Source organism: the organism of the source record quoted next, unplaced genomic scaffold, assembly GCF_019419815.1.
Source record: "Pyrus x bretschneideri cultivar Hongxiangsu unplaced genomic scaffold, Pyrus_bretschneideri_v1 Contig6, whole genome shotgun sequence".
Classification (NCBI taxonomy): Eukaryota; Viridiplantae; Streptophyta; class Magnoliopsida; order Rosales; family Rosaceae; genus Pyrus; species Pyrus x bretschneideri.
In genome coordinates, this window is record NW_025999798.1 from 11,357,792 (window position 1) to 11,384,442 (window position 26,651).

At 38.2% G+C, this 26,651-nt stretch overlaps 1 protein-coding gene across 1 annotated transcript; it reads right to left on the bottom strand.

Moving 5' to 3' along the window:
* Nucleotides 1–21,061: 21,061 nt before the first annotated feature.
* On the bottom strand, nt 21,062–25,271 carry LOC103941107 (putative calcium-transporting ATPase 13, plasma membrane-type). Its single transcript, XM_048571830.1, has one exon. The coding sequence runs from the start codon at nt 25,104–25,106 to the stop codon at nt 22,209–22,211; it is 2,898 nt and encodes a 965-aa protein (XP_048427787.1). The 5' UTR covers nt 25,107–25,271; the 3' UTR covers nt 21,062–22,208.
* Nucleotides 25,272–26,651: the final 1,380 nt, after the last annotated feature.

Sequence of the window (26,651 nt, forward strand, 5' to 3'; positions counted from 1 at the left end):
TTTTTCTTTTTTACATTTTGATTCAGATGCAGTGTCTGATTCTTGGTTCTATTTTTACATTTTTATTCAAACGCTGCATTGCAGTGTCCGTTTCCTGGTTCTCTTCTTCTTCCCATCATCATTTCCACATTTCGTGGAGTCTCTTTCAACCCATAAAATTACTTCTTAAAAAAAAAAAACTATAAATTTCATATCATAGAACAAAAGGAGATAGAACCCATCAAATTAATCAAAACGCAAAAAGATTTCAAACCCAAAAAAAAAAAAAAAAAAAAAAAAAAAACATCAAAACCTATCAAATTCATCCCCACAGATGCCCATCACGGCTTTACCTATTTTGGGATCAACGAGAAGGCCTTGCCGGTGAAAGATGGTGGCAACGAGGCTTATGTATTGAAATCGAAGCTTTTTGGGTCTGATTTCGAGTCATTTTTCTCTTGCAAGTGGTGTCGGTGGTGTGGCATCGTCGAAGAGTCCCACCAAGAACAAGTTGCTGGATTGGGAGTGGGAGAAGGCTAAGAGAGATCGATGTGGTGTCCTGGCGGTGGAAGACGAAGCACACGTGGACGGCTTGACTACATTTTTCCCATATCTGGTTGGCGGTGGGTTGTGGGGTGGAGGAGAAATGTCGTGCATCATGTAATCACATTTTTTTTTTTAATGAGAGAGTAGGAGAGAAGGTTAAAATTCTAACTATTGATCATACTTTAAAGCCCATGTAGCCTTTATCATTGACCTATACTTAATTAATAAAAATATATCATTGATTAAGTACAAAACAAAAATATGTCCCTGATATATGGCTAAATGGAAAAGTTTTTATTGATCTTTGGCTAAATTACCTTTTTTGTTGAAAAAAATTTAGGGGGAGGGGAGGCTACCCCATTCCAAAGCAGGACATACGACAAATCTCTTTGAGGATTTACAGAAGAGATTTTAACCTTTTTTTTGTTTATACGGATTGCTCACTAAGAGAGATTACTGGCAGTGGGATTTGAATCTAGGCCTTAGTCTAGCGAAGAGAACGATGCTTATCAACTCAACCGACCTTCGTTGACAAATCCAATTGATTTTGATAAATTAACTTTAGGGTGAATTGCCAATTTAATTCTCTGAATTATCACTTGAGTGAAAATTAGATCCCTAAACCATTTTTTTTAGAAACATTAGTCCTTAAATTATAAAAATCTGCCAATTACATCCCTGGTATTAGATTTGAAGCTACTATTATCAATTTTCCGTCAATTTAAGTTACTTACTAGCATGTGATAAGCATTAGAGGGTAAATTGGTAATTTTACATAAAGAAATAATGTATGGAGTTAATTGTGGAGGGTAATTAGAAGTTAGATTCACAACATATATGAAGTGTTAAGAGCTTATAGGTGAGAAAATGATAGTATACTCTCTAAAGTGTGTGAAATGACTTAACTTGACGAAAAATTGCTTTGAATATAATAATATAGATGAAATTAGTAATTTTTAATGAATTTAAGTACTTATTTTACTGAAAAAATAATTTAATAATCTAATTTTTACTGATGTAATAGTTTAGGAACTAAAGCGACACTTCACACTTAACTTTAAGATGCAATGAACCAAAAATAAAAAGAATGATTCAGGAAATACCCTATTTGACGTTTACCTTTAAGCTTCAATGATTTAATCATCATGTTCTTTTTGTACAATAATATATTTTAACATTAAGAGATCGGTGATTTGGACTGAGACTAGTGAAATAATCATAATAATTTAATATTAAAATTATCATCTATAATTGTTGATATGAGACCTCTAAGTCACTAGTTATGAATAATAAAACAAAATTATTAGACGGTGATAATAGTTATTTGTGTTTTTATCACAAATGGTCTTTGAAATTAACCTCCACCATGAAGATGGTCTTAGAAATTAAAAATCAATCAATTTAGTTCTTGAAAATAGGTGTCAAAAATCAATGTGGTCATTCCGTCACAATTCTATTAAAAATTCTGTTAAGTGCTGATGTGACATATAAATGGGCCCTACAAGATTTATGAGTTTTTATTACAAATGGTCACTGAAATTGACCCACACTATCAAAATGGCCCCTAAAATTGACCCACACCATCAAGATGGTTCCTGAAATTGAAGGTCGATCAATGTAGTCATTGAAAATAGGTGTCGCAAATCAATATGATCTTTTCGCCACAATTTTGTAAATAAAATTGTTATGTGCTAATGACACGCTTCGATCCTGATATTCCCCGAATACCAGGATAAGCACGTGTTGGCCGGCACCCGAGGGTGACGAAAGCCATTTATTGAGTGCAAATGCTGAAAACAAGGGATAGATAAGACTTATAAATATAAAAGAATAATGAATATACAATTAAGGAACGTGTTCAGAGCACACATCTAATTTAGAACACTAAAAGAACTAATATAAAATTGAATGAATAAAAGAATGGATCCTACACCAAGAGGTCTCAAAGATGCCGATGCGGAAGTGCCTAGACGCCTGGATTGTATGCCTCGATTCTAAGTCCTAAAGGGGGCGCAAAACAAACATGAGTGGACCAAGTTGATATATATAATAAAACAGTTATCAACGTATTAACCCCCAGGTTTTATGAAAACACATATATATCATGATAAACATAGGTTTTTTGAAACCTAGCATGTCGTGCAATGTCTCAAATCATAACTTGTATATATAATAATCACTAGTGAATGTCCGATAACCCCCAAGCCCCATGCTGGCTCCTCGTCTTTGAGCAGACAGTAAGAGGAAAATACACTTCAGGCCCCATGCCAGCTCCCCTTCCCTGTGCTAATAGCCAAAGGAAACACACTCCAGGCCCTATGCCAACATCAAATCGTCGCCCTGGATGGACCGGAATATATCCCTACGTCCCGTAGCGGAAAGGACCACTAGGTAAGTACAAAACTAGTGAACATACATATATTAAAAACCAACTTCATAGTATAAAGTCATCCATCATCTATACTATAAAGAAGTGCTCTAAACATGTTCTAAATATCATATCGTCATCCATCAGATATTCTACAAGAACACAGGTTTTAGGAAAAATAGTAATAATTCAAACTAGCCTCAGTAAACATGTTTTCTCATAAAACGTTTCCTAAAACATAGTCATCAAATCATGATTTTCATGTATGCATTTCTACTATCAAAACATGCATTTTTAGAAGGGTTCCATTCACAATACTTAGCTGCAGAAGTGTCACGCAACTAGCGAAGATGGAAACGCCACAGTTAATTGCCCCTAAGCAGATAAATGGTACATTTAGTCAAACTCTACTGAAACGAATTAATTTGGGAAAACGGATGTTGGAAACAGGTACAGGACGTCGAAATTAGCCTAGGAGGGGTCTCGAACGAAAACCTAAAAAGTCAACGTTGACCTTTGACCGATCAAAGTCAAAGTCAACGATCGTCAAAGTCAGTGGGTCCGGGTCAGTCAACGGGTTCGGGTCAAAGGTCAACCGGGTTTGGGCTTAAAGGGTTTGGACCTATTGGGTTTGGGTCCAATAGGGTTTAGGGTTTAAAGGGTATTGGGCTTGAAAACCCAGTCCAACTAAAAGGTTTTTGGGTTTGAATAAAAAGGGATTTGGGTTGGGCTGCCCAAGGTTTTGGGTTTGGCAGGAACAGCCCAAAGGCCTGGAAGGTTTCTTGGGCTGGGTTTCACGCCGGAGAAGAAGGTTGGAATTCGACCGGAATTTAAACAAACTTTGAACGTCCATAACTTTGTCAATACTCAACGAGTGATTCAAAAATGAAAATCACAGCTCTTGAAAAGATGAAGAGAATGGTACCTCACACAACGTTTAACTCGCCGTTGTTTGGTTGGAAAACGCCTCGAAAGCTACGAAGGTCGCCGGAAACTGTGTAAGATTTAAATGGATATAACTTCTTCAATACTCAACGAAATTAGGTGAAACAAAAAGGAAAGTTGTAGTACTCAGCGAGACGAAAAGATTGATACCTTGCATATCGGCCAACTCGTCGTGGTTTGGCTGGAAAATGGCCTGAAAGCCACATGTATGTGCTGAAATCTGGGTTTAGTTCTCCGAGGTGGTTTTCTTGTGTCAAATGTCCCCAAGACAATGCCTATTTTCATTAAAACCACCAAGCCGTTGAAAATGAAGAATGAGTGATGGTATTTCGAGCCTCACCTAGTCAGGAATAGTAAAACTCACCGGCGTGGGTGTGCTAAGCATGATTGGGTGGTTTCTGTGCTTCACAGAGGAGGAGGGAGAGAAGAAAGGCCCAACGATGGTGGTGATGTTGTCGTGTGTTTGTATGTTTGTGTGTGTGTGTGTGTTCAACGGTGAGGAGGGAAGAGTGAGGTCGAGAGAGAGATGCAAAGAGTTTCGGGGAGAGAGAGTGCGAGAGAAAGAGTTATAAAAATCAGAAAAGAAAGAAAAGGGGAAGGGAACCGGGGGAACAAACAAATCAGGGGTGGGCGTCTTGGGCACACCATTTAAGACCCAAACACCATTTGCAAAAGGAAAAATATCCCCAAACTTAGTGAAAATACAAAAACACCCTTTTTGTTCCATAAATCTTGGGACAGATTGTTACAGCTAATGTGGATTTAATAATTAATTAAAAGAGTTGTCTAAATACCTTTTTGCGCAATGAAACTTTTTTTCTCATAGTAGGGCCTACTCCGAAGAGATACCTTCCATAAATTCTCAAAGACATATGGCTTAACCAAGGCCTAAAAGGGGGTGTGGAAATAGTTTTCAACCAACAAAAAATGCACCTCGGTTATAACCTCATTATCTCAAGGCAGACCTTATCATTCTTTGCATCACCAAACCACTAGGAAAATGCAGAACAAGCTCTCATTATCTTAAGGTTGTGAGGATGTTGATCACTGAAATGTTAACGGTGATGTCCCAGAAGTTGTTGCCAATCGGCCAAGTCGTCACCAAAAGTGATCTCGATCCAGGTTTAATTCAGTGAAGGGTGTTGAAGTGTGTAAAAATGGATTTATTGAGATTTTTTTTTTGGGGAGAATAGAGAGCGAAGGAGGTAGAGAAATGTGGACTGGGATCAAAGGTGATTGCAGGACTGGGTTTTTGGGTTGACAATTTTTTTATTAACTATTAATTTATTAAGCCTATTTGTATTTTTTTTTTAAATTTAATTAGGCTTGTATGACCCATTTATGTGTCACATCAGCACATAACATAATTTTTGACAAAATTATGACGGAATGACTACATTGATTTGAAACACCTACTTGCGAGGCTATATTGATCAATTTTCAATTTCAGGGACCATTTTGATGTTGTGGCTCAATTTCAGGGACTATTTTGATGTCACAAGTCAATTTTAAGGACCATTTGTGAGAAAAAAATGACTTATGGGCCCATTTATGTGCCACATAAGCACTTGACAAAACTTTTAACAAAATTGTGATGGAAGGACCACATTGATTTGCAACACCTATTTTCAAGGACTACATTGATTGATTTTCAATTTCATGGACCATTTTTATGGTGAGGGTCAATTTCAGGGACAATTTGTGATAAAAACCCTAGTTATTGCAATCACGCATTGCAACGACCTTTGTCCTCTATTTTGATAGTTTTTATTAGGGGTGGGCGCGAGTTGGTTTGGCCAAAATTGCAAACCGAAACCAACCAAGCTAGGTCTAAAACCAATTAGGTCAGTTAACCGAATGTGGTGGGTTGGTTTGGATTGGTTCTTAGTTTGTGTGAAGACGAAAATACATAATAAATTTATCTTCCAAAAGCTACAGAACATAGAACTAATATGAGTGATCGCTCAAGGGAAAGCACAAATGAAGCAGCCCATTGATAGCACCAAAGCAACAGCTGCTGCGTTATCCAAATGGTGCCTCTGTTCTGCTCGAAATAGACTCTTAAAGTTTTGTTTTCATGTGGTGGAAACACGGTAACTCGTAAATAACTAACTATTTATATTACTACACGTATTAATTATGATTAAAAAATAAAATTAAATATATGCAGGTCTATTTGGTTAACCGCACCCTAAGAATTTTGGGAATCGATCGCCAAACCGATTCATGTTTGTGCGGTTCGATTTAACCACCGAAAATGAAAAAAAAAAAAAAAAAAAAAAACCAAACCAAACCAAACCAAATCAAACTGTCGGTGCAGTTTAGGCGGTTCGATCAGTTTTTTTTTTCTTTTTAATGCCCAGCCCTAGTTTTTATACTCCAAGTCCAAACGGAAAGTCCATCTTAAATGGATCAATGGACTATTGTTTTATGCTTTAGAATTAGCTGATTGGGTTTTCCTAATTATTGGGCTGACTGTCTTCAGAACCAGGGCTCTGTGCTTTTTTTGGGTTGTCAGTTGTACAAGACCGAACAATTGGAATCATTTTCCCATAATTTTTTTTTTTCGAAATGTTGATTTTATTCAACCAAGTCTTCTGAATAATTTTACATCATCAATAAGAATATTAAAAAGAAAATCGGGAACAATACAATCTCAAATAAAAGAACCTCCTGCCGATTGGGGATTTGGATCCTCTCCTGAGCCAATGGAGAGGATCTTCCTGACCAACCATTGTGGGTTGTTGGATTTTTATCCCATAGCTACAAATAGGAAGATCCTTTTAAAATTATAGTCGTTGAATGAAAATCCAACAGCTCATAATGATTGGTTAGGAGAGGATCCAAATCTGCAAATTGAATGAAAGCAATTACAGCGTGCACTACTTTGTTGGTTTCTCAATTAGAAAACACAAACTCCACGGATTCCATACAACTTACGAAGTGCCATATATCACGTAAAATACCCTTCCAAATTCACCTCAGTAGCCATTCGTTGATCTATCATTCAAATAACCTGGGCATCTGACTCAATAATCAGCTTTGTAAATCCATTTCTTCCGCATTCCCATAGAATATCCCTTATGGCTACCGCTTCAGCCATCTGGAAGTTGGCTGCATGAAGCTTAGCTGTAGCACCCGCTATCTGCAGCAACCTCGCAAAGTCGCGGATCACCCACCCCACCGCAGCAGTCCCTCTCTTCACATTCCATGCATCATCACAGTTTACTTTCCACGAGCCAAAAGGAGGCTTCTTCCATTTCTTAGCAGCCAAAAAATGAGGTATCATAGAATTCATAGGGAGTTTCACTTTTGAGAGAATGTCCTGAGCATTTCTCTAAAAAAGAATATCATGTTGTTGGGTTGAAGGACAATGAGTTTATAAATGCAACTGTTGTTACCATTTTGAAAATCTCATTATACACTCATTACAATGTAATTTTATTAATAATTATAGAAAGTTTAAAGTGCAAAATGATTTTTTTTAAAATGCTAATAACAATCCTCTTAAAGAAACGACAACTTAATTTGGAAAAAACTTTCTTCTACCAGTGAAGTGATCATATAACTAATGAACATGATAACATTTTTTTTTTTTTTTTGCTGACAAAGAGAGAGATGATAAATTTAAAATGTTCCTTGTAGCTTATCATTAACTAAATTTAATGGAAAAGGGGAAGAAAATTTGACAAATTGGATTTATAGAAATCATGTTGATCTCTTAGAGCATTCCCACCGTAGCAAATAGCTCGGGGGACAGTGTCCAAAACAATGGCCCGAGGGCCGGTGGTAGGCCTCCAGCGTGAGGCAGCCCGGTGGAAGGGGGAGGCCTGAGCAAAGGGCCCGTGAGGGATTGCCAGCCCTTGAGCCCGAGGTGGGAGTGACGCAAGGCTGACGCCAGGGTGGCGTCAGCGCATTATTTAATTTTTTTTGTGTCAGGCGCGTGCACCCCACCCGCGCGTGGGGGCGCGTCCCGACACAAAAATCAGAAAAAAAAAGGGTTATGTCAGTTACCGTTGGGAAGCCACGTGGCTTCCCACGGTGCGTTAGATCTTAACGGTCACTTAATGTGGACCGTTAGATCTCAACGGTAAAAAAAAAAAAAAGTGTCAGATTTAATATCCACCGTTCGATCTGAGATCAACGGTGGATATTAAAATGCTTTATAAATTAAAAAATAAATGAAAAAATAGTTTTAAAAATCTGAAAAGTTACCGTTGTGACACGTGGCACAATCTGGAGCGTTGGAATTCAAATTTTTTTATATCCAACGGCAGAGATTAATTAATTGAATAAAAATTTAAAAAAAATTGTAAAAAATTCAAAAAAATTCAAAAAAATATCTGAAAAATCTGAAAAAAAATTTAAAAAAAATTGTTTTTACTTTTCTATAAATACCTTCTCATTATCATCTACCTTACACAACAATTTCATATTTTCTCAACTACTTTCAATCACATTCCTTTCTTTGTCTCAAAGTTTGAATCCATTTTTTTTCAACAAAATGACCACTGGTGCAGGTACGAATTGGTCGCTTATTGAAGATGTTGCGTTGTGTACTAGCTGGGTTGAAGTTACTCATAGTTCGCTTACGGGTAATGAGATGCAGTTGCGAGAAATGTGGAGTCTTATTCATACCAATTATCTTGAGAAAATTGGTGGGAAAAGAACCAAAGAATCGATGTCCAGTCGTTGGAAATTACTTAGCCAATCATTTAGTACGTGGAGAGACGCTTTGGCACAAGCTAGTAGTAATATTCGAAGTGGGGAAAATTACTCGGATATGGTAACAAGATATTATTTATTTGATACCCAAATTTACATTATAATTATTTGTTTGTATTATTTATTTGTTACGTACAAAATTTATTATTTATTGTTACTTATTTGTTACATTATAATTATGTTGTTTGTTACATTATAATTACGTCATCATGATGGATCGAAGCGACTCTACATCAAACAATCTGGCAGCACCCCTGACGATCGCCCAGCGAGCTTGGAGGATACCAAAACAACGCTCCACATCCTTCCTGCACCCCTCTTGACAGCTTGCAAAGTGTTTTTCCTTCGCACTCTGCGGACGTGGCACTGTTTTGACAAATGTTGACCAGTGCGGGTAGATGCCGTCAGCTAGGTAGTATGGCCCGTCGTACATACGTCCGTTGACCTCATATGTAACTTTTGGTGTCTTTCCTTGCAGGACATCGTTGAACACTGGGGATTGGGCAAGGACGTTGATGTCATTTTGAGCTCCCGGGACCCCGAAAAAGGTGTGCCAAATCCATGTATCAAAAGATGCCACCGCCTCCAGAATGATACTTTTTGCCCCTTTTCTGTCCCCGTAAGAGCCTTGCCATGCACTTGGATAGTTTTTCCACGTCCAGTGCATACAATCAATGCTTCCAATCATCCCAGGAAAGCCACGCATCTCCGCCTTCTTCAACAGCCTCTCCAAGTCCATGTGTGTGGGTTTACGGAGGTACTCAGCGGTGTAGATAGATTCGATTGCTCCGCAAAACCTCATCAGGGACTCAAGAATGGTTGATTGCCCCATCCTCGTTATCTCATCCACTTGGTCTGCAGATGCTCCATATGCAAGCATCCGCAAGGCAGTAGTAATTTTTTGCTCCGGCAGTAGACCCATAGCACCAAAAGCATCTTTTTTTTGCACAAAATAAGAATCATGGTTGCTAACAGCAATCATGATTTTGTTGAACAAATGTCGTTCCATTCTAAAACGACGTCTAAAGTACGTATCAGGGAATGCACTATTAGGAACAAAATAATCATCCAAGAGTTCCATACCTCGTCGTTGCCTGCTTCTATCAAGGTTTCCGGAACGGCTGGGCCTGCAGATCTGAGCCGCAGCTTGGATGACTCGACGGGAATGTGAGGCTCTGCCCCTTCTTACTTCGTCATCTCTCATTTGACGCTCCTCATCTTCTTCCCTCTCATTTCATACCCCTTGGTGATTGAACATTGCTTCTGATTGGTTAAACAAGTCTTCCTCTTCCTGATTTAATTCCCACATCATCCTTGAGGAAGAAGAAGAAGACATTGAAAGAAAGAAACAGAAACTATGAATAATGATACTGATTTTTGTGAATAAGGAAGCAGAAATTATGAATAATGATAGATATCTTGAGAATTTTGGTGTGAGATTTGTGAAGATGGATGGTGGATTATATAGAGGATTCAGAAAGGATTAGGTTCTGCATAATGCCACGTGGCATGCCATCATTCGTTAAAAATCTGATGGAAATCTATCATCAAAGATTGTTAACAGATTATAACACGTGGCATGCCGTCATTCGTTTAAAATCTGATGGAAATCTATCCTCAAAGATTGTGATTCGATTATGACACGTGGCGCGACGTGATTGGTTAATAATCTTATCAGAAATCCATCACCAATAATTGTATTATTTTGTATTATTTAATAATACTTAGGATAATGACACGTGACGCAACGATAACGATTAAAAATCTTATCCGATATTACATTTAAAATTATTTTGTATTAATTTTATAAATAAAAAAATACTAATATTTTATTGCCTATTGCCAGGGCTATAGAAGTGTAACGGTGGAGATGCAAAATTTATTGCCAGGGCTACTTACTGTTCATTAAGGGCAATTACTGTTCATTAGATGGATTGAATAGTGTATTGCCAGGGGGGAGGGCTCCAACGCTGGAGTTGCTCTTAGAGCATCTTCATTAGTCACCCAATTGCAAGCAATTGGGTTGAGTTGCCTTCACCCTAGCAAAACTCCTCCAACGGTCCATAAAATGGGAGGCAATTGGGTTGAAGTCAGCTGCAACGGCAGGGGCCCCCACGTGAAGCCCAGATTTGTTCCAACCCGTAAGCTGTTCACTAGATCATGGCTCTTTGTGAGCCTTTGACTTCAAAACATTTTTTAATTCAACGAATAAGATTAATCCAACTCTTTGAAATTTAAAAAAATCATTCAAATTACCAAAAAAGATTAAAAAAAATATTAAAATCTTACAAAGTTCAACACACTTACAAATTAAACGTTTAAATTATTCCAAAATCTACGACGATAATAATATGTGGGGATAATACGGAGAAAACACTAAAATTAAAAAATCCGTTTGTGAATAGTAATCGCCTCTTATCATTCCTCTTTTCAACTAGTAGACTTGCACAAAAACAATTACTGTTTTTAGTGAAATATAAGAACAATTTTATTACATTTGCGTTCTACCAACCGGTAGAGACACTCTTAAAGGAAGGAGCCTTCTGTCCAGAACCAGAACAAGAAGCCACAGGTCAGGGTGTGGAGTGCTGATTAAAAAGAGGTTTTCTCTGCTAACCAATTACGTTACGATTACTGAACAAACTTGATTGGACTTGACAAGCAGAGTTAGGGTCGTGTGGTTTTTTATTTTTTTGTGGGCGCCATGGAAATGAGGTGGCTCAGACGACGAAAAATAGAAGGCAAAGTCAAACCAGACCGGCTGAGGAATGTCTGATATTTATTATTTTTTTCAGGGAAATGTCTGATGTTTTGCAATTTGCAAGTGCATTTTGTGGGCAAATACATTTTAAACACCAACTAGAAGAGGCAACAAAACAGTACGTACAACGACAATTGTGTTCTCCTTTGTCATTTGATTGAACACTTAATTGGTTCCAAGGTAATGATGTATGTTTGGATAACTAAGCAAATTAAATTTAGTTGTGTGAATAAGCATACAACCATACGCGAGACACAATATAAAACTATGGTCTTCTTAGTATTTATTTTAATAAAAAATAAAATAAAAAATATCATTCATAATCTTTAAATACGCAAGATCTTGTAGTATAATGAACATGACAACTGATAGCTATTCCAATGACGCATTGACCAAAACGTCTTTTAACCATTCAATGTCGTTTTTGTTGTATGCTCCACGATTGTCTACTATTATGTTCAATTAATTATGTATTGATTTTATCATTAATTTAACTAAGTAAACCCAAAATAATGGTGAACATACGTACCATAAATAAATTTGGGATCATACAAGTTTACCGATGATCTAGTAACATCCCCGAGCAAAACTCACGATAAACTTTGATAGGTAGAGATTTTTGTTGATGACGTGTTATAAAACTTAAGAGGAAATTGTAAAGAAAAATGAGAAGTAGAGAAAGACATTGAAATTTGCTTTCAAAGCTTATTTTATTCATGTATACAAGCTCTTTTATAGGTTTACAACCACAATGATATGAACATGTATACACATGTTATAAGCATATAGGAGGGTCATTATTAAAATTGTGGTGGTCATCCACCAAGTTGTGTATTTACAACAATCACGATAGTCATGAACTCTTTTAAAAAATAAAAATCAACAAATCAAACAAATATACCACCTAGTGTTTGGTATAGTGTAAGTCTATTATGAAAAAATAGGGGTGGGTGTCGTATGGCTCGGCTCGGTTTCGACACCAAATCGTTGGCCGACAAAATGAACTCGGGTTGAAATAATTTCAAACCACTATAGGCCAATACAACAAACATACGTACCAGTCCGCCCAACCCATTCTTAGTCGCAGGGTGGAGCCATGAAGGGACCATAATGGTTCTAGGCTTATCTTTACATTTTTTTATCACAGAGAAAAAATTAGAGTTATTTCTCTGATTTTCAAGATTTTTTAGGGGATGAGGATCTCAATCAGAGAGAAGGAGGAAGTAGGCTAGAGAGTTGGTTCTCCTAGAGTTTAATCTTTTTTCATATGGTTCTGGTGGTTGTTGATGAGTTTGAATTCTGCTTCCAATCCCTATGCGATTTTTATGTTCTCATTAACCCTTTCTATTAGGTTGTTTTCTTTGCCAATTATGGCTCCAACTGATCGGAGTGAAATTGAAAATCAACGTCATCGTCATCGGGCAAACAAGCATCAGAACCAGACCAAAAATCTAGGGCAGCAAAGTAGTGGCAAAAATAGAGCTCTCAACCCCAATGTCCAAAACACCCCTCCAATTAAAAACTTAAACGTGCAATCAAAGGTCATTAAATCACCAAATTGTGATGCAATTTAGAACTTTGGTTCTAATTTCGTAATGTAATGCACATTTGCAAGAAAATTTGAGAGAGGGAAAGAACGATAGAGAGGGAGGGTGAGAGAGAGACAAAAAGAGAGAAGAAGAAGATACCTGGGTTTCAGATGATGGATGAGACGATGACCTGACTATAGATGAGACAATGGTTGAGAGATGGAGTCGCGAGCATGAGAGAGGGATTTGCAAACATGTCGCAGGTTGTTGGCGGTGTTGCAGCAGTTTTTTGCCATTTGTAAGAGGCCCCTCTTAACTCGAAATTCTGGCTTTGCCACTGCTCAGTTAGGTTGGGTTGGGTTGGGTGGGTCTAATGGATTGAGTTTTGCATAGTTCCCTTGAAGCCTACCTTTACATACTTGAAGATTAAAACTTGCAGACTCGCAAACCAGAAAAGAATAAGACTTCCAGAAATACTTATTAAAATTTAATAAACTAAAAATATGACTTTAGTTCCTAGAATTCAATTTTACACATAAAAAACCCAATGTGACTTTTTTACTCTAGAAAAACCCAGTGACTAGGATCCACATAAGCGATTTCATTAATTACATTCAACTTGACACATTTTACATATTTTGGATGCCGAAAATACCCCTATTGTGTGTTTGATTTATAAAAATTAATTACATGCAAATTATATGGGAGAGTTAATGACTTTGAGAAATAAATAAATAAATAAATCAAAAGACATTAATGTACGAAATTATGGAGATGAAAGCACAAGAGGCGAAATTAATGTGTATATAGATGTAGCCGAATCAATGTGGGATTTAAACTAATTACATATTAATATGGAATATGAGAATGAATGTGACAGCCCGTCCCAAAAACATTTTAACGTACATGTGAAAAGACGAAATTGCCCCTAGTTTGATTTCTTTACGTTTAATTGTCGTTGTGAGCTTTGTTGGCATGTGTGGAGCCACACACACACTCCCACACTTCCCACCTGTCCCTGTCCCTGTCCCTTTCCCTTTGATTTCCCCGAGCCCCATTTCCCTTCCCTTTCACCATAAACGTACGGACACACACACAAGCACACTAAACACCCACAGATCGAAGAAACTAAACCCATATTCGAACTCGTGGAGCTTGTAGGAACCCAACCGTACCATTTTCAGGTAAGAATATCAACGTTTTCACGTCGATTCCGCGAAGTCCGATTTGGGGTACTATTCATGCAAACGTAATTTCTCACGTTTTAGGGAAAATGAAGCTTGTAGGTAGCTTGGTGAGGTCCCAAGGAGTCTCGGAGTAGTTCGTTTGAAGGAATTGGACGTCGAGATCACCGTATTCGAAGTTGGCCGGAATTGGATTGTGTGGACAGGTGAGATCTCGTGGTTTTTAACCCTTAAAAGTGGTATATTTGTGTTCTCCTAGGTCTAAGCTTCAATTGGGTAGTAATTTCATGAAATTTGGACGAAAAATGAACGAGATATCAACGTTTGAAATTTTTCTAGTTTTCCGGCGCCGGCGACGTCGCCGGAGTCTCTCCGGGGAAGGAGACAGAATATTCCATCAAGTCTGACGGAATATTCCTGATGCCGTTGACGGAATCCGTTAGAACTAACGGAATATTCCTAACGGCGTCAGTTGACGCTGTCAGCGTGCCAGGCACATGCCTGCGCGTGTGGCTGTGCCTTGGCCGGCGCGTGCGGCGGTGGAAAATTTTTCTAAAAATTTGGATGTGATCCTGAGGTTGTGTAGAGCACGTTGGTATATTCAATTGTCCAATTTGAGCAATGTATGAGAAGTTATTACGAAAGGAAGGTTATGTGCTTTAAAATTAACGTTTTTATAGTATTTTCACATATAGGTGAGACGTATCCCGAGGACGAGCGTGGTCACTCGAGGCAGGGGGGCTATGACTGTAACATCCCACATCGCCCAGGGGACTGATCCTTAAATGTATATTCCCATCCTACCTAGCACGAGGCCTTTTGGGAGCTCACTGGCTTCGGGTTTCATGGGAACTCCGAAGTTAAGCGAGAAGGAGGTTAGAGCAATCCCAGGATGGGTGACCCACTGGGAAGTTGCTCGTGAGTTCCCAAAAACAAAACCATGAGGGAATGGTAAGCCCAAAGCGGACAATATCGTGCTACGGTGGTGGATCGGGCCCGGGAAGTGGTCCCACCCGGGCCGGGATGTGACAACGACCCTTCCACTTATCAGTGAGTGGGCTTTTGGTTTTCCGTATATACCTATATACTTATATTTTCCCAGAAATTAATTTAAATGTTTATTAGTTATATGCCATGCATTATATTATCGTCTTTTATGCATTATTAGTTTCATTATTGGGAGTATATATTTATATTCATATGCATATTTGGTGCTGTGGACACACAGGTAAGTGTCAGGTAAGCGTTATTTAATATATGCATTCAATAGTGATTAGAGATGCTTAGAGAGCTCATAACATGCACCCCCGGTGTTAGTGCTCCCGCCCAGAGTAGGGCACAGTCCTTCACGTGTTGTTCACCTCCCCCACCACACGCTCAGCTTGGATCCAAGTTAGGTGCACAGTCTTGTCGTATAAACCACTTTAGGTGGTTCCGACTCGTGGGCAGGTTTAGTTATTGAGTTTGAGATTTGAGCTCTAGATGCAGCTGTACAGGTCACGTTAGGTGACTCCGGCTGCCAGACTATATGTTATTGATGTGATTTATACCTGAGCACTTGCATTTCATTCTGAGGTTCCGACATGGCATATTCTTGAGCATGGTTGACATATATATTTATACGTGCATATGTTTATTTTCTGGGAACCATACAGGTTTTACGGCGAGGGGTTAGAACTTATTTTGCTAAATGGTTTTTGAAAAGCTTTGTTTTTGCCCACTCACACTTTTGTTTTGCGCCCCTCCAGGTTCTAGTTGTTCAGTTGTTTTGGTGGTTTCCCAAAGGGCTTTCCCGGCATTTCTGACAGACGATCACCAGCGTAGGGCCACCTTCGGGTGTATTATTGTCGCATCTTTTCCTTTTGGACTGCTTTAGGCATTTTGGCTCTGAACTTAGCGTCTCACTTATGCTAGCACTTATTACTTTTATCTTATGTTTGCTAGTTTTTATTTATTCGTACTTTTACGTTACTATTTTATTAGCTTCCGCACTGTGCACATGGCTACGTCACTTCCACGTGACGGTCAGCACGCCCTGATCTCGATCGGGGTGTGTCAATGAATGTCTTAAAAACTATACGATTTTTGAATTGTTTTATGTATTGAATGACTTTATTAATTTAAATGACTATATTAAATCTTGAATATTTATGCATATTTTTCTCAATTTCAATAATAAAGAAATTAAAGAATCAGATATATTAAATCTTGAATGTTTATGCATATTTTTCTCATAATATATCATGTTGGAAACTAACATAATAGTTGGAATACATTTTATTTACCGTTTCCAAACTCCATATAAGGAGTGTTTTGACATAAATGTAGGACTTGAATATTTATGCATATTTCTGAATTCATTGTCTATATTTTTAAATTTGCATAAATTAGGCATTTTATTTCAATTTTTTATCTTCTTACCAAATTTAAAATATGAAAAGGCACTAATTTTGGTTTTTTTTGCTTTTATTGTATGTGTTTATCCTGAAATTAGTGTAGTTCTAGTTCTATATAAATTCGAAAGTTTATCAGGTTGGTCTCACATTGGGTTATTTTCTATATTTTTATCATTTATATTTGAGTCCAGTGCGGTTTTTGAGTGATTGTGTTATCAAAATGTGGATCAGGCAGAAAAAAGAAACAACGTATTTATATCCTTTGTTTTTATCTATGTTCATTTTGTTTTCTTTGTATTGTTTGTTAATTAACCTACCATATATTTCACCAACTGACATATATTTCATTGTTGTTTTACTATTAGGAGTAAAATGTAGGGTGCCACCATTGCAAGATGTGTTTTCAAAAACACATCAGCGGCAATTCCAATATATGCCGACACCTCTTTCGTGGGATTGTGCTTTGAAGTGTGTTCATGGTTTGATGAGCTCATAGTTGGGGAATTCCAAATGACTTATGTTGTCCTTGATCATCCTCCCTGCTTGTTAAAATCTGATTTAGATGTGCGTGTGTTACATTTGTCATGTTATAATAACAAGCAAAATTCAGTGACTATTATTGTTAACGAGTGTCAAATCACCATGTGAAGGTAATAGTGGTGTTAATGGGAATGGATTTTCCTTCAACGTTTGGGATGGTGCTACACCTAGTAACACCAATGACTTCATTGGAAAATATGATGCACCACTGCCACAAACTTATCTATCTCACCCATGGAAAACCTATATTAATCACGTTGGGCAAAGGTTTATTGGGGGGGGGGGGTCTCTGAGTTTAGAGACAAACTTCGTAAGTATTCCATCGAGAAGGGGTTTAGGATAGCTTTTTTAAAAAATGAAAAGGAGAGAGTGACATCTGAGTGTTCTAAAAAACTGTCTGAAGGTTGTATGTGGCGGGTGCACGCCACTTTGTGTCTTATATTCGTACATTGAACAACACACACACTTGCAGCGGGTTGATTCGTGAACGGAAAGGTGGCATGATGTCATCCAAAGTGGTCTCATCCGTTCTCGTGGAGCAAGCTTCTTCCAAGCCAATGTTGAAGCCTACTGAGATCGTAAAGGATTTTAAGAAATATTATGGATTGGATATTTCGTACTAAAATGCGTGGTACGAGAAGGAATCAGCCAAAAAACTGATGCATGGTCACGAATCGTTGTCATACAATCACTTGACTTGGTACGTCAGAGCAATTGAAAGTTCAAATCCTGGCTCACATTGTGTGTTGGAGTGCGAATCGAAATCTTTCCGATTTAAAAGGATATTCATATCTTTCCATGGTTCCATAGAGGGATTTGCGTTTTGTAGGTAAATTATGATTCTTCGTATTTTTTTAACATCATTTCTCATTTTACATGAATTGCATATGTGGCAACTCTTAATTTACCTACCCTTATGTTTCCAGGCCTATGTTATTTCTTGATGGAACATTTATCAAGAACAAATACAAGGGTCACTTGCTTGCAGCTACCGGGAAAAATGGAAACCAAGGTACTTATATCCAAATATGATATATTTATGATTTATTTTATTTTCTTAATACATTTGTTCAATCATGTCTTACATATATATGGAGAACATATTGTCCCTATAAATTATGTGTTATAGTCCCTATAAATTATATGTGTGTTACATATTGTATACGTTCATCAGTATATAAACTAGGTCAATATTGTTGGAAGATTATCCACTACTATGTATAAATTTTAGGTGTCAATTTATTTTTTCTGCCTATATTTTAACAAACTGTTATCAGGTTTTCCAGTTCACAATACTACTATATTTATAACATATATTTACCTACATCGTTATATATTTATCAGGTTTTCTAGTTCACGATATTCCTTCATTTTGTTGACCGAAAATTCTTTCACCATGGTTTGACTTCTTGAGGTTGTTGACATATAGTACATCACTACGATTCCGCAGTCAAGACTGACCCACACTGACATGCATCCTATCTTGATGCATCCTATCTTGTTCTTCATTTGACAAGTACATCCACACTGCCATGCATGAAGGGTCGAGTGTTATACCAATTCTTTGTTTCCCTTTGACCGTGTGACGACCAATAGCTTCTGATCCTATCTGAGCCTTCCCTTTAGTAGTGTCTACAATCTTATCATTTTCGGCGGGATTCACAACACTAGGTACTATCTCATTAAGCTTCGCCTTTTTGGGTTCCCTCCAAGATTTCATCTCATCATAAACAAACCCAGTCAAGCGTTTCGGTTACCTTTGTTTCCTTTTCAACCTTACAATCCATGTAGCGATCTCAGGGGATGAGGCATGTTTGTTTTCACCCATTTCCTTTTCTATGCATTCAAATAGTTCCGTAAGGTCCGACGACAGATCATCATACTGATTGTATGCATCTGCAAAAAGAGCTTCAGTATCGCAGCACATTTCATGGTACACAACAGAATGCACTTGCGCTACCTCAACTTCAATTTTCAACTTTTTTATCTCTTCCTTCAATGACTTATTCTCTGAACGTTCCTTTTCCAGTCGTTGTTCCACACTAAGTTCAGAATTTTTCGGTACATGATGTGCCTCAACGAGTTCGCACTCGCTAAGACCTTTGTGGAAAAGATTGTCTTGTGAACTGATGAGTTGAAACATTTTGGACGGGTTGAACTCTTTTTTGGAAGTAGTACTCACCACCTCTTTCGTTCGAATCTCATCAAAATTAGAACCACCACTCACACCAGTTGTCAAACGATGATTCGCAACACGAAAAATTTTCTGGTGTTCCAACATGTAAGAGTGTAAACAAGTTACTACACATATTACACCATACAACTATTCTATATATAACGAATTTCAAACAACATGCCACCACAAAATTAGTAATTTTACCTTTTCAGATGTAACACTAGCAACTGTAACTGACGAGGTCATGTTTTTCGCTAAAGACTTACGGGCAGCAATTGGTTGTTGAGATTCATAGCTACGAAACTTGCTCTTCAAAATTCCAATGGTAGGGGTCTTATGCACATCATTTACATCCTGTATATATATATATATATATATATATATATATATAATAAATACATATATACATTGTGATATATAGTAAACAATAAATTACAATACGCATTCATTAAAAACATGAGACAAAAGGTTAAAACCAAAACCGACATACCTGAAAAAGTCTTGATCATTGTCTCTGTGTGGGGACACCATAATGTGAGGTTCACACCTCAAACTTCTATTCATGTGTGACTCTGATGCATCGCTAATCTAAAATAGCCAAAATGATAACCATCGTCAAAACATTAATATCAAAATCACCACACAAACACAAACTGGTCATCGAATTACAAAGCATAAAGATGAAATTAACACACCCGATTAGTGTACAATACATACCGGCAACAGCACAACACATCCAGATACATGTGATGGTTTTCCGCAATTCTTGACCAGTTGTTTTTGCAAACAATCCGATGTTGCTTTTGCCCAATTGTAGCCCGCCATTGTTCGAACATCTTGACAACGGGAAGTTATGTTCCAAGAGATGGTACTACCACTATTACAAAATAATAATGTAATACAAAGATGCAAACACATTAGGCATACAAAATCCTCACGATTCTGTTGTGTTTTCCCTGTTACTATTGTAATCATAGCAGATTCAATATTTTGCCTAGTAATTCTGTCAACTGTTTTAAAATTTCTTTTAATGAAACCTTCGTCAGACTTTAAACAATGTTCATTAAGATTTATATCCCGACCAAAGCTAGGTAATCCAAGCAACTCATCAATTTCAAACCGTGTTAACTTTTCACACCCATCACCAAATTTGAATTCAGATGTCTCGGCAATGAAACAATTAATTATTCTAATTATATCTACATAAGTCTTCCTACACATATCATCGCTAACCAACCCTCCATCATAAGCTTTGAAAAGACCCCAAAATAGTGTTCCTTTTATAATGTCTCGATGTTCTTCCTGAATTTTCAATTTCAAAACATTAAAAACATTCAAAAATGGACCAAATGCAGCTCGGTATTGCATTTTTCCAAACTGTTTTCTGTTGATTTCCATTCCCAAATCTACAATGAAAAAGACAAAACAAAGCCAAAACAGGTCAGACAATGAATGTACCTACAAGAAATATTCCATGTTACAATCAAAAGATTAGTTAAATTGAATGAGACTATGCCAATTTACCAACATGGCATATAAAATTCATTCAGGACTTTCCTCAAACACATTATGAGGGCACAATATAGAATTACACCGAAATGTAAACAACACAATCGAGTCATACCAAAAAATATAGTACACTTACAAGTGAAATTCTGTTCGAATATGAACGAACGATTTGGAATAGATTACTTCCTCCAAATTTTTATCATTATCCAACGGTATATAATGTACCTACGAAACAAACGAAATTAAATACTATGAAATCCATACAGATTTCCATAAAATAAATAGGTAAAAACGTATCATAATCACCTGTTTAAATGCATAGATTATGATCGGATTCATTGAAGACCCACTACACACCATGTTTGAAAGTATCTCATTTAAGTTGAATGGTGCGATTCAAATCTCAAAAACGGTTCGATTTTCTGATTGCATAGTTCCCTTGAAGCCTACCTTTACATACTTGAAGATTAAAACTTGCAGACTCGCAAACCAGAAAAGAAAAAGACTTCCAGAAATACTTATTAAAATTTAATAAGTAACTTCAAAATAATACTAGACTAATTTCCCATAAGAAGATAAAAGACAAACACAGAAAATGGAGCTACAGAGTTCTGGAGTTGTTTCCTCAGGCGGGACGCGGGAGAGAGAGGAAAATGGGGCGGAGAGAAGAAGATGGTGGGCCCGACCTCCATGATTTGCTTACGTGTCAGATAACTATAACTTTATCTATTTTTATGAAGAAGGAAGTGACAAGGAAGGAAAGAGAGGGAAGAGACAGCGAAATTGCTGCCTACCCTAAAATCAATATGCCAGCGTCGACTACGATGTTTTTTTTCCCTCTCGCTAGGGCTCTGAGTTTTTTTTCCACCTTTCTTGCTTAACAAATACGTACCCTGTCATCGAAAATAGCAAATAATGCAAATTAAGAAGAGAGAGAGAGGAAGAAAAATTGGTCTTTTAACACTTGTTCGTGAGCTAACATATGAATTTGGCCTTGAAATGGGACATGATCAAAACTTCCTTTTTCTTCTTTTTTTTTTTTAGTAGCAACGGCACACTTATATTGATAAAAGAAAACAGATTACAAATCAGGGAGGCAGAACATACCATCACCATTACAATATCTTCTATCTTCTATAGAACATAGATTATGCTATGCCTTTAATTTTGTCTAAAACTTCCTCTATTCTATGCACTGGTTATGATTTAAGGTGTTGAATGCAAAAAAAAGCATGATCAAGTCTAAATTTCTTGGATTACAGATTGAGTTCTGAACATTTTTGGATGTGAGAACCAGCATTCTTTCTCCACACATACCATCACCGTAGCTCTTACCGCCTCCGCCTCAGCCATGCTACTCGATCCATGTCCATGTCCTCCCGCCCCGTGAAACACACCACCACAGTCCCGCGCTACCCATCCAAAACCACCCATACTCGTTGGCCTTCAACTGTGCCCCGTCACAATTTATTTAATTGCTCATAATATTACACACTAAATTCTATATTAATCTAATTTACGGGGTGGGGGATTTGAACTTCGGTGCAATGCTATGGGGACTTTGCCTCGGCCAACTGCTCTAACTCACGTTTGCTATCCCTCTTTAGATAGCTGAATATTGGCTTAGCAGGTACTGGTATGAACTTGAAAACCCAACTAATTGGCCAAGATATGGCTGCAATCCCAATGCATGCACCCCATTGTCCCCAACTTAACCTCTCTGTGTCTGCAAACTTGTTCAGAAGTTCCACCATAACCACCTGAACTGCAATTGTTACAACGAGGATGCCCCAAAACAGCCTGTTCCCCTGACTCCCTTTGAAGATATTAATCCTTTCCATATCCCTTGAATTAAGCTCATTAAACACTTGGCAAAACACAAATACATTGAAGATCAATGTGTTGTTTACCTTGTCACTAACACCAAATATTGATCTGCCTTTGAACTGTAAGACCAAGAGCACAACTATCTGGAACAAAGCTTGGGGTAGAAGGTTCCTCCACATGATGTTGGTGATCACGGGATCTGTCTGACCCACGGGTGGCTTTTCCATGAGCTCTTTGGTGGGCTTATCGGTGGCGAGAGCCAGAGCCGCCATTGTGTCCATAATCAGATTCACCCACAGTAGTTGGACCGCTGTTAAAGGTACTTCGCCAGCCGAGGCAGCTGCCACAAAGTTGACCACAAGAGTTGCAACATTTATTGTGAGCTGGAATTGAACAAACTTTTGGATGTTGGCATAAACTCCTCTTCCCCATCTTAAAACAGTCACCAAAGTTGCAAAATTGTCATCTAAAATGACAATGTCTGAGCTCTCCTTGGCCACTTCCGTTCCCTGAATCCCCATCGAGAGTCCTATGTCCGCTTCTTTGAGTGCGGGCGCATCATTCGTGCCATCACCTGTCACAGCTACTACATTGCCTTTCTGTTTCAAGCACTGCACCATAAGAAGCTTATCAAATGGCGAAGACCTCGCCATCACGTGAATTCCATCAACTTTCTGCATTCTTTGCTCTGGCGTGAAGTTGCGAAATTCTATACCTTCTACCACTGCTTCCTTGGCTTCCTGGTGAGGCCGGAGTATCCCGCACTCGCTAGCTATTGCTTTAGCGGTGAAAACATTGTCACCGGTGATCATTTTCACCTGCACCCCAGCTAATTGGCAAGCTTCTACTGCTTCCCTCACTCCTGGCCGACATGGATCCTTTAGACCTACCAATCCTAAGAGGATCAAGCTGCTTTCTTCGAGCTTTTCATACTTTTCGTCATTAATGTGCTTATTCTGAACTTGTTTGTGTGCAAAAGCAATGCATCGAAGACTGCTTGCTGCCATGCCTTGAATAATTTCCTCAAACTTCAACCTTTCATCATCATTCAGATCTTTTGTGACACCAGACGCATCGTAGTAACTCGAGCATATTTCTAGTATCATTTCTGCAGCTCCTTTCCAATGTACATGGGTAGTATTGTCGTCCTTCCTTCTCATCAAAACCCCACTTCGTTTCTTGTGCGAATTGAAGACTTCAACATGTTGAATGACACATTGCTTCTTCAATTTCTCCATGTCCATGTGCAGCTTTAGAGTAGCCCATGAAAGAATGGCTTTTTCAGTAGGACTGCCCGAAAACTCAAATCCCGATCCTGAACTGGGCCTGTAAACACTACCAGTTGTGTTAAACGCTACTCCTTCTCGAATTAAATCGAGAAGGCAATCAGAAATTGATGAATAACCAGCATCATCTTCCACAGATTCCTGTCCAAGCCAAAACTTTGTAACCTTCATCTCGTTGAGCGTCAGTGTGCCCGTCTTGTCTGTACAAATTACGGTGGCACATCCCATAGTTTCGCAAGCAGAGAGCCTCCTTACCAATGCTTGGTCCGCCATCATCTTCTTCATCGAATAAGCGAGAGTCAGAGTGACAGCCAACGGGAAGCCTTCAGGAATTGCAATCACAACAATAATAACTGCAACTGCTACCATGTCCACCGCAGCATTCACCACATCATCAATCTTTGTCTTGTTGCCCTCAAACTTACCAAATTCACTTTTGTTCTTCGTGTTGCCTGTGAAGTAGCGCGCTACCAAGACCACGAAAACTAGGAATGCAACACCCAAGCCAATCTTCGCCATCAGCGGGGTTAGTTTACTTAGTCGCGCTTGTAATGGTGTCTGCTGATCACTAGTGTCACGGCCGATCAAGCTCATCATTTCGCCCCACGTCGAGTTCATGCCAACTGAAGCAACAAGAAATTCACCATATCCATCGACCACCTTGGTTCCTGAAAACAAGAACGGATTCAGGCTGCCATTAACTTCCACATGCTCACTCTCCCCCGTCATGCTTGATTCGTCCACGCGCAACGAATGTCCACGCAAGAACAATCCATCAGCAGGAACTTGATCTCCAATCTTCAAGAACACAACATCTCCAACAACAATATCAAGGTTCGAAATCTGTCGCCGCCTACCGCCTCTCACAACATCAATTGGAATGTCCTCACTTGCTTTGGACAACTTCCGGAACTGCTTGCTCTGCCTGTAGTCACTAAAGGCGGATACAACCACGATAAGAAAAACCGCGACAAAGATGCTTCCTCCGTCATACCATCCTTCTTTTAGTCCATGTTGCTTTATGCCGAATCCAAGTGAGAGCGCAGCGCAGCCTAAGAGGATGACAATGGTAAGATCCTTAGCAGCTTGCCACATAAAATGGAAGAGGCTTTTTGAAGGCGGCTTCTTGTACGTGTTTGAACCGAATGCTTCAAGCCGGCGAGCAATATTGTCACCATCATCGTCGATGCCACGCTCATTGTTGGTTTGGAGAGCCGATACAACGCCATCAATGCCTTCGAGGTCTTGAAGAAGGTGTAGGTTTTTCTCCTTCATGAGTTGAGTCAGGCATTTGCTATCAATTTTGAAGCCATTGTCGAGGTGACAAAGTTCCATTGGAAGCTAAAGGCAGAGTTTGAATGGTTGTGACAGAATCAGCTATCGAGAGTATTATGTAGAGTCTCAGAATCATAGAACCACCTGATTTCTTCATCAGAACAGAAGAAAAGGAAAAATATCCTTTGGAAGTTGCTGAGAAATTGCTTGAACTTTAGCGGAGTTGGCGCTATTTCTGACCTTATCTGTAGGGTTGGTGATTGGTGCACAACCAACAAGTCATACCCCGACACACCCCACCTGCCTTGTCCAACATCTACGTAGAATCAACCTTGCTTTTCCAACCGTGCGATGTGCTTTCTTGTTTCTTTCATTAGCTTTTTACAAGTTAGTGGAAGTTTCTTTTTGCTCCAAATGGTTAAATATAAATTTTACATTCGTCATCCGGGGTAGGCTCAAGCTAATCAAAGCTTGAAAATTTTGTCTTCTGAGTCAGACTCCCCACCGGTTGTTGTGCTTCCTTTTTATTTTATTTTTTATTTTTAGTTTAAGTATCAGTTGGAGATAATTGAGTTTATATTCCACCAAGCACTAGTACTTTATTTTATTTTATTTTTTTTGAAACCTATTTTATTTTATTTTATTTTTTATTCTTAGCGTAAGAGTTAATTAGAGATTGTTCAAAAAAAAGTGTCAATTAGAGATAAATAAGTTTACATTCTGCTAGTGCTTTATTTTTAGCGTAAGTGTCATTAGAGAAATAAATTTATATTCTATTAGTCTTCATGCACATGCTAACACAGATGCAAGGGGCTATGACGCACAAACCAACGGAAGGAAGTCGCATCCGTCCCATCGCAAGCACCTACAATGTCATTATAGATATAACATGTAGAAGAATATCGCTATGCGTTACGAATTAGATGGCAGACACAATTCAACTTTTTATTATTACAGGGGCTACTTGCCACCCAAACCAACTAAGAGAAGTCGTAACCGTCCCATTGCAAGCACCTACAATGTCATTATAGATATAGAATGTAGAAGAATCTCGTCATGTGTCACGAATTAGATGGCAGACACAATTCGGTATTTTTATTATTATAGGGGCTACTTGCCACCAAAACCAACTAAGGGAAGTCGCATTAGTCCCATCGCAATCACCTACAATGTGATTATAGATATAAACTGTAGAAGAATCTCGCCATACGTCATGAATTAGATGACAGACACAATTCAACGTTTTTATTATTACGGGAGCTACTTGCCCCTAAATACTTTTTTGAATCACGCATTATGCACGACTTACAAAAACTTTCTTTGTCACACATGTAGTATGCATTTGTATTTACATATTTTTGTTAAAAGGTTAAACCAAATATAATAAGGTATTAAATTTTCTAATTTTGCATACATTATTTCTCTTTACTAACATCACCGTACACATGAAAAGCCTTTTTTTTTATCACACATGTCACTTTTGACTTGCATACTTTTTCTTTTTTACACTTTTGTCCTTGAAACTGTTCTAGAACACATCCTATTTTTGCCCTTGCTCAAACATTGATTTTGGCTTTTTTTTCCTATTACACATTGAATATGTTT

Coding starts and splice junctions, on each gene's coding strand:
- LOC103941107 (XM_048571830.1), bottom strand. CDS start 25,106: ATGGAACTTTGTCACCTCGACAATGGCTTCAAAATTGATAGCAAATGC.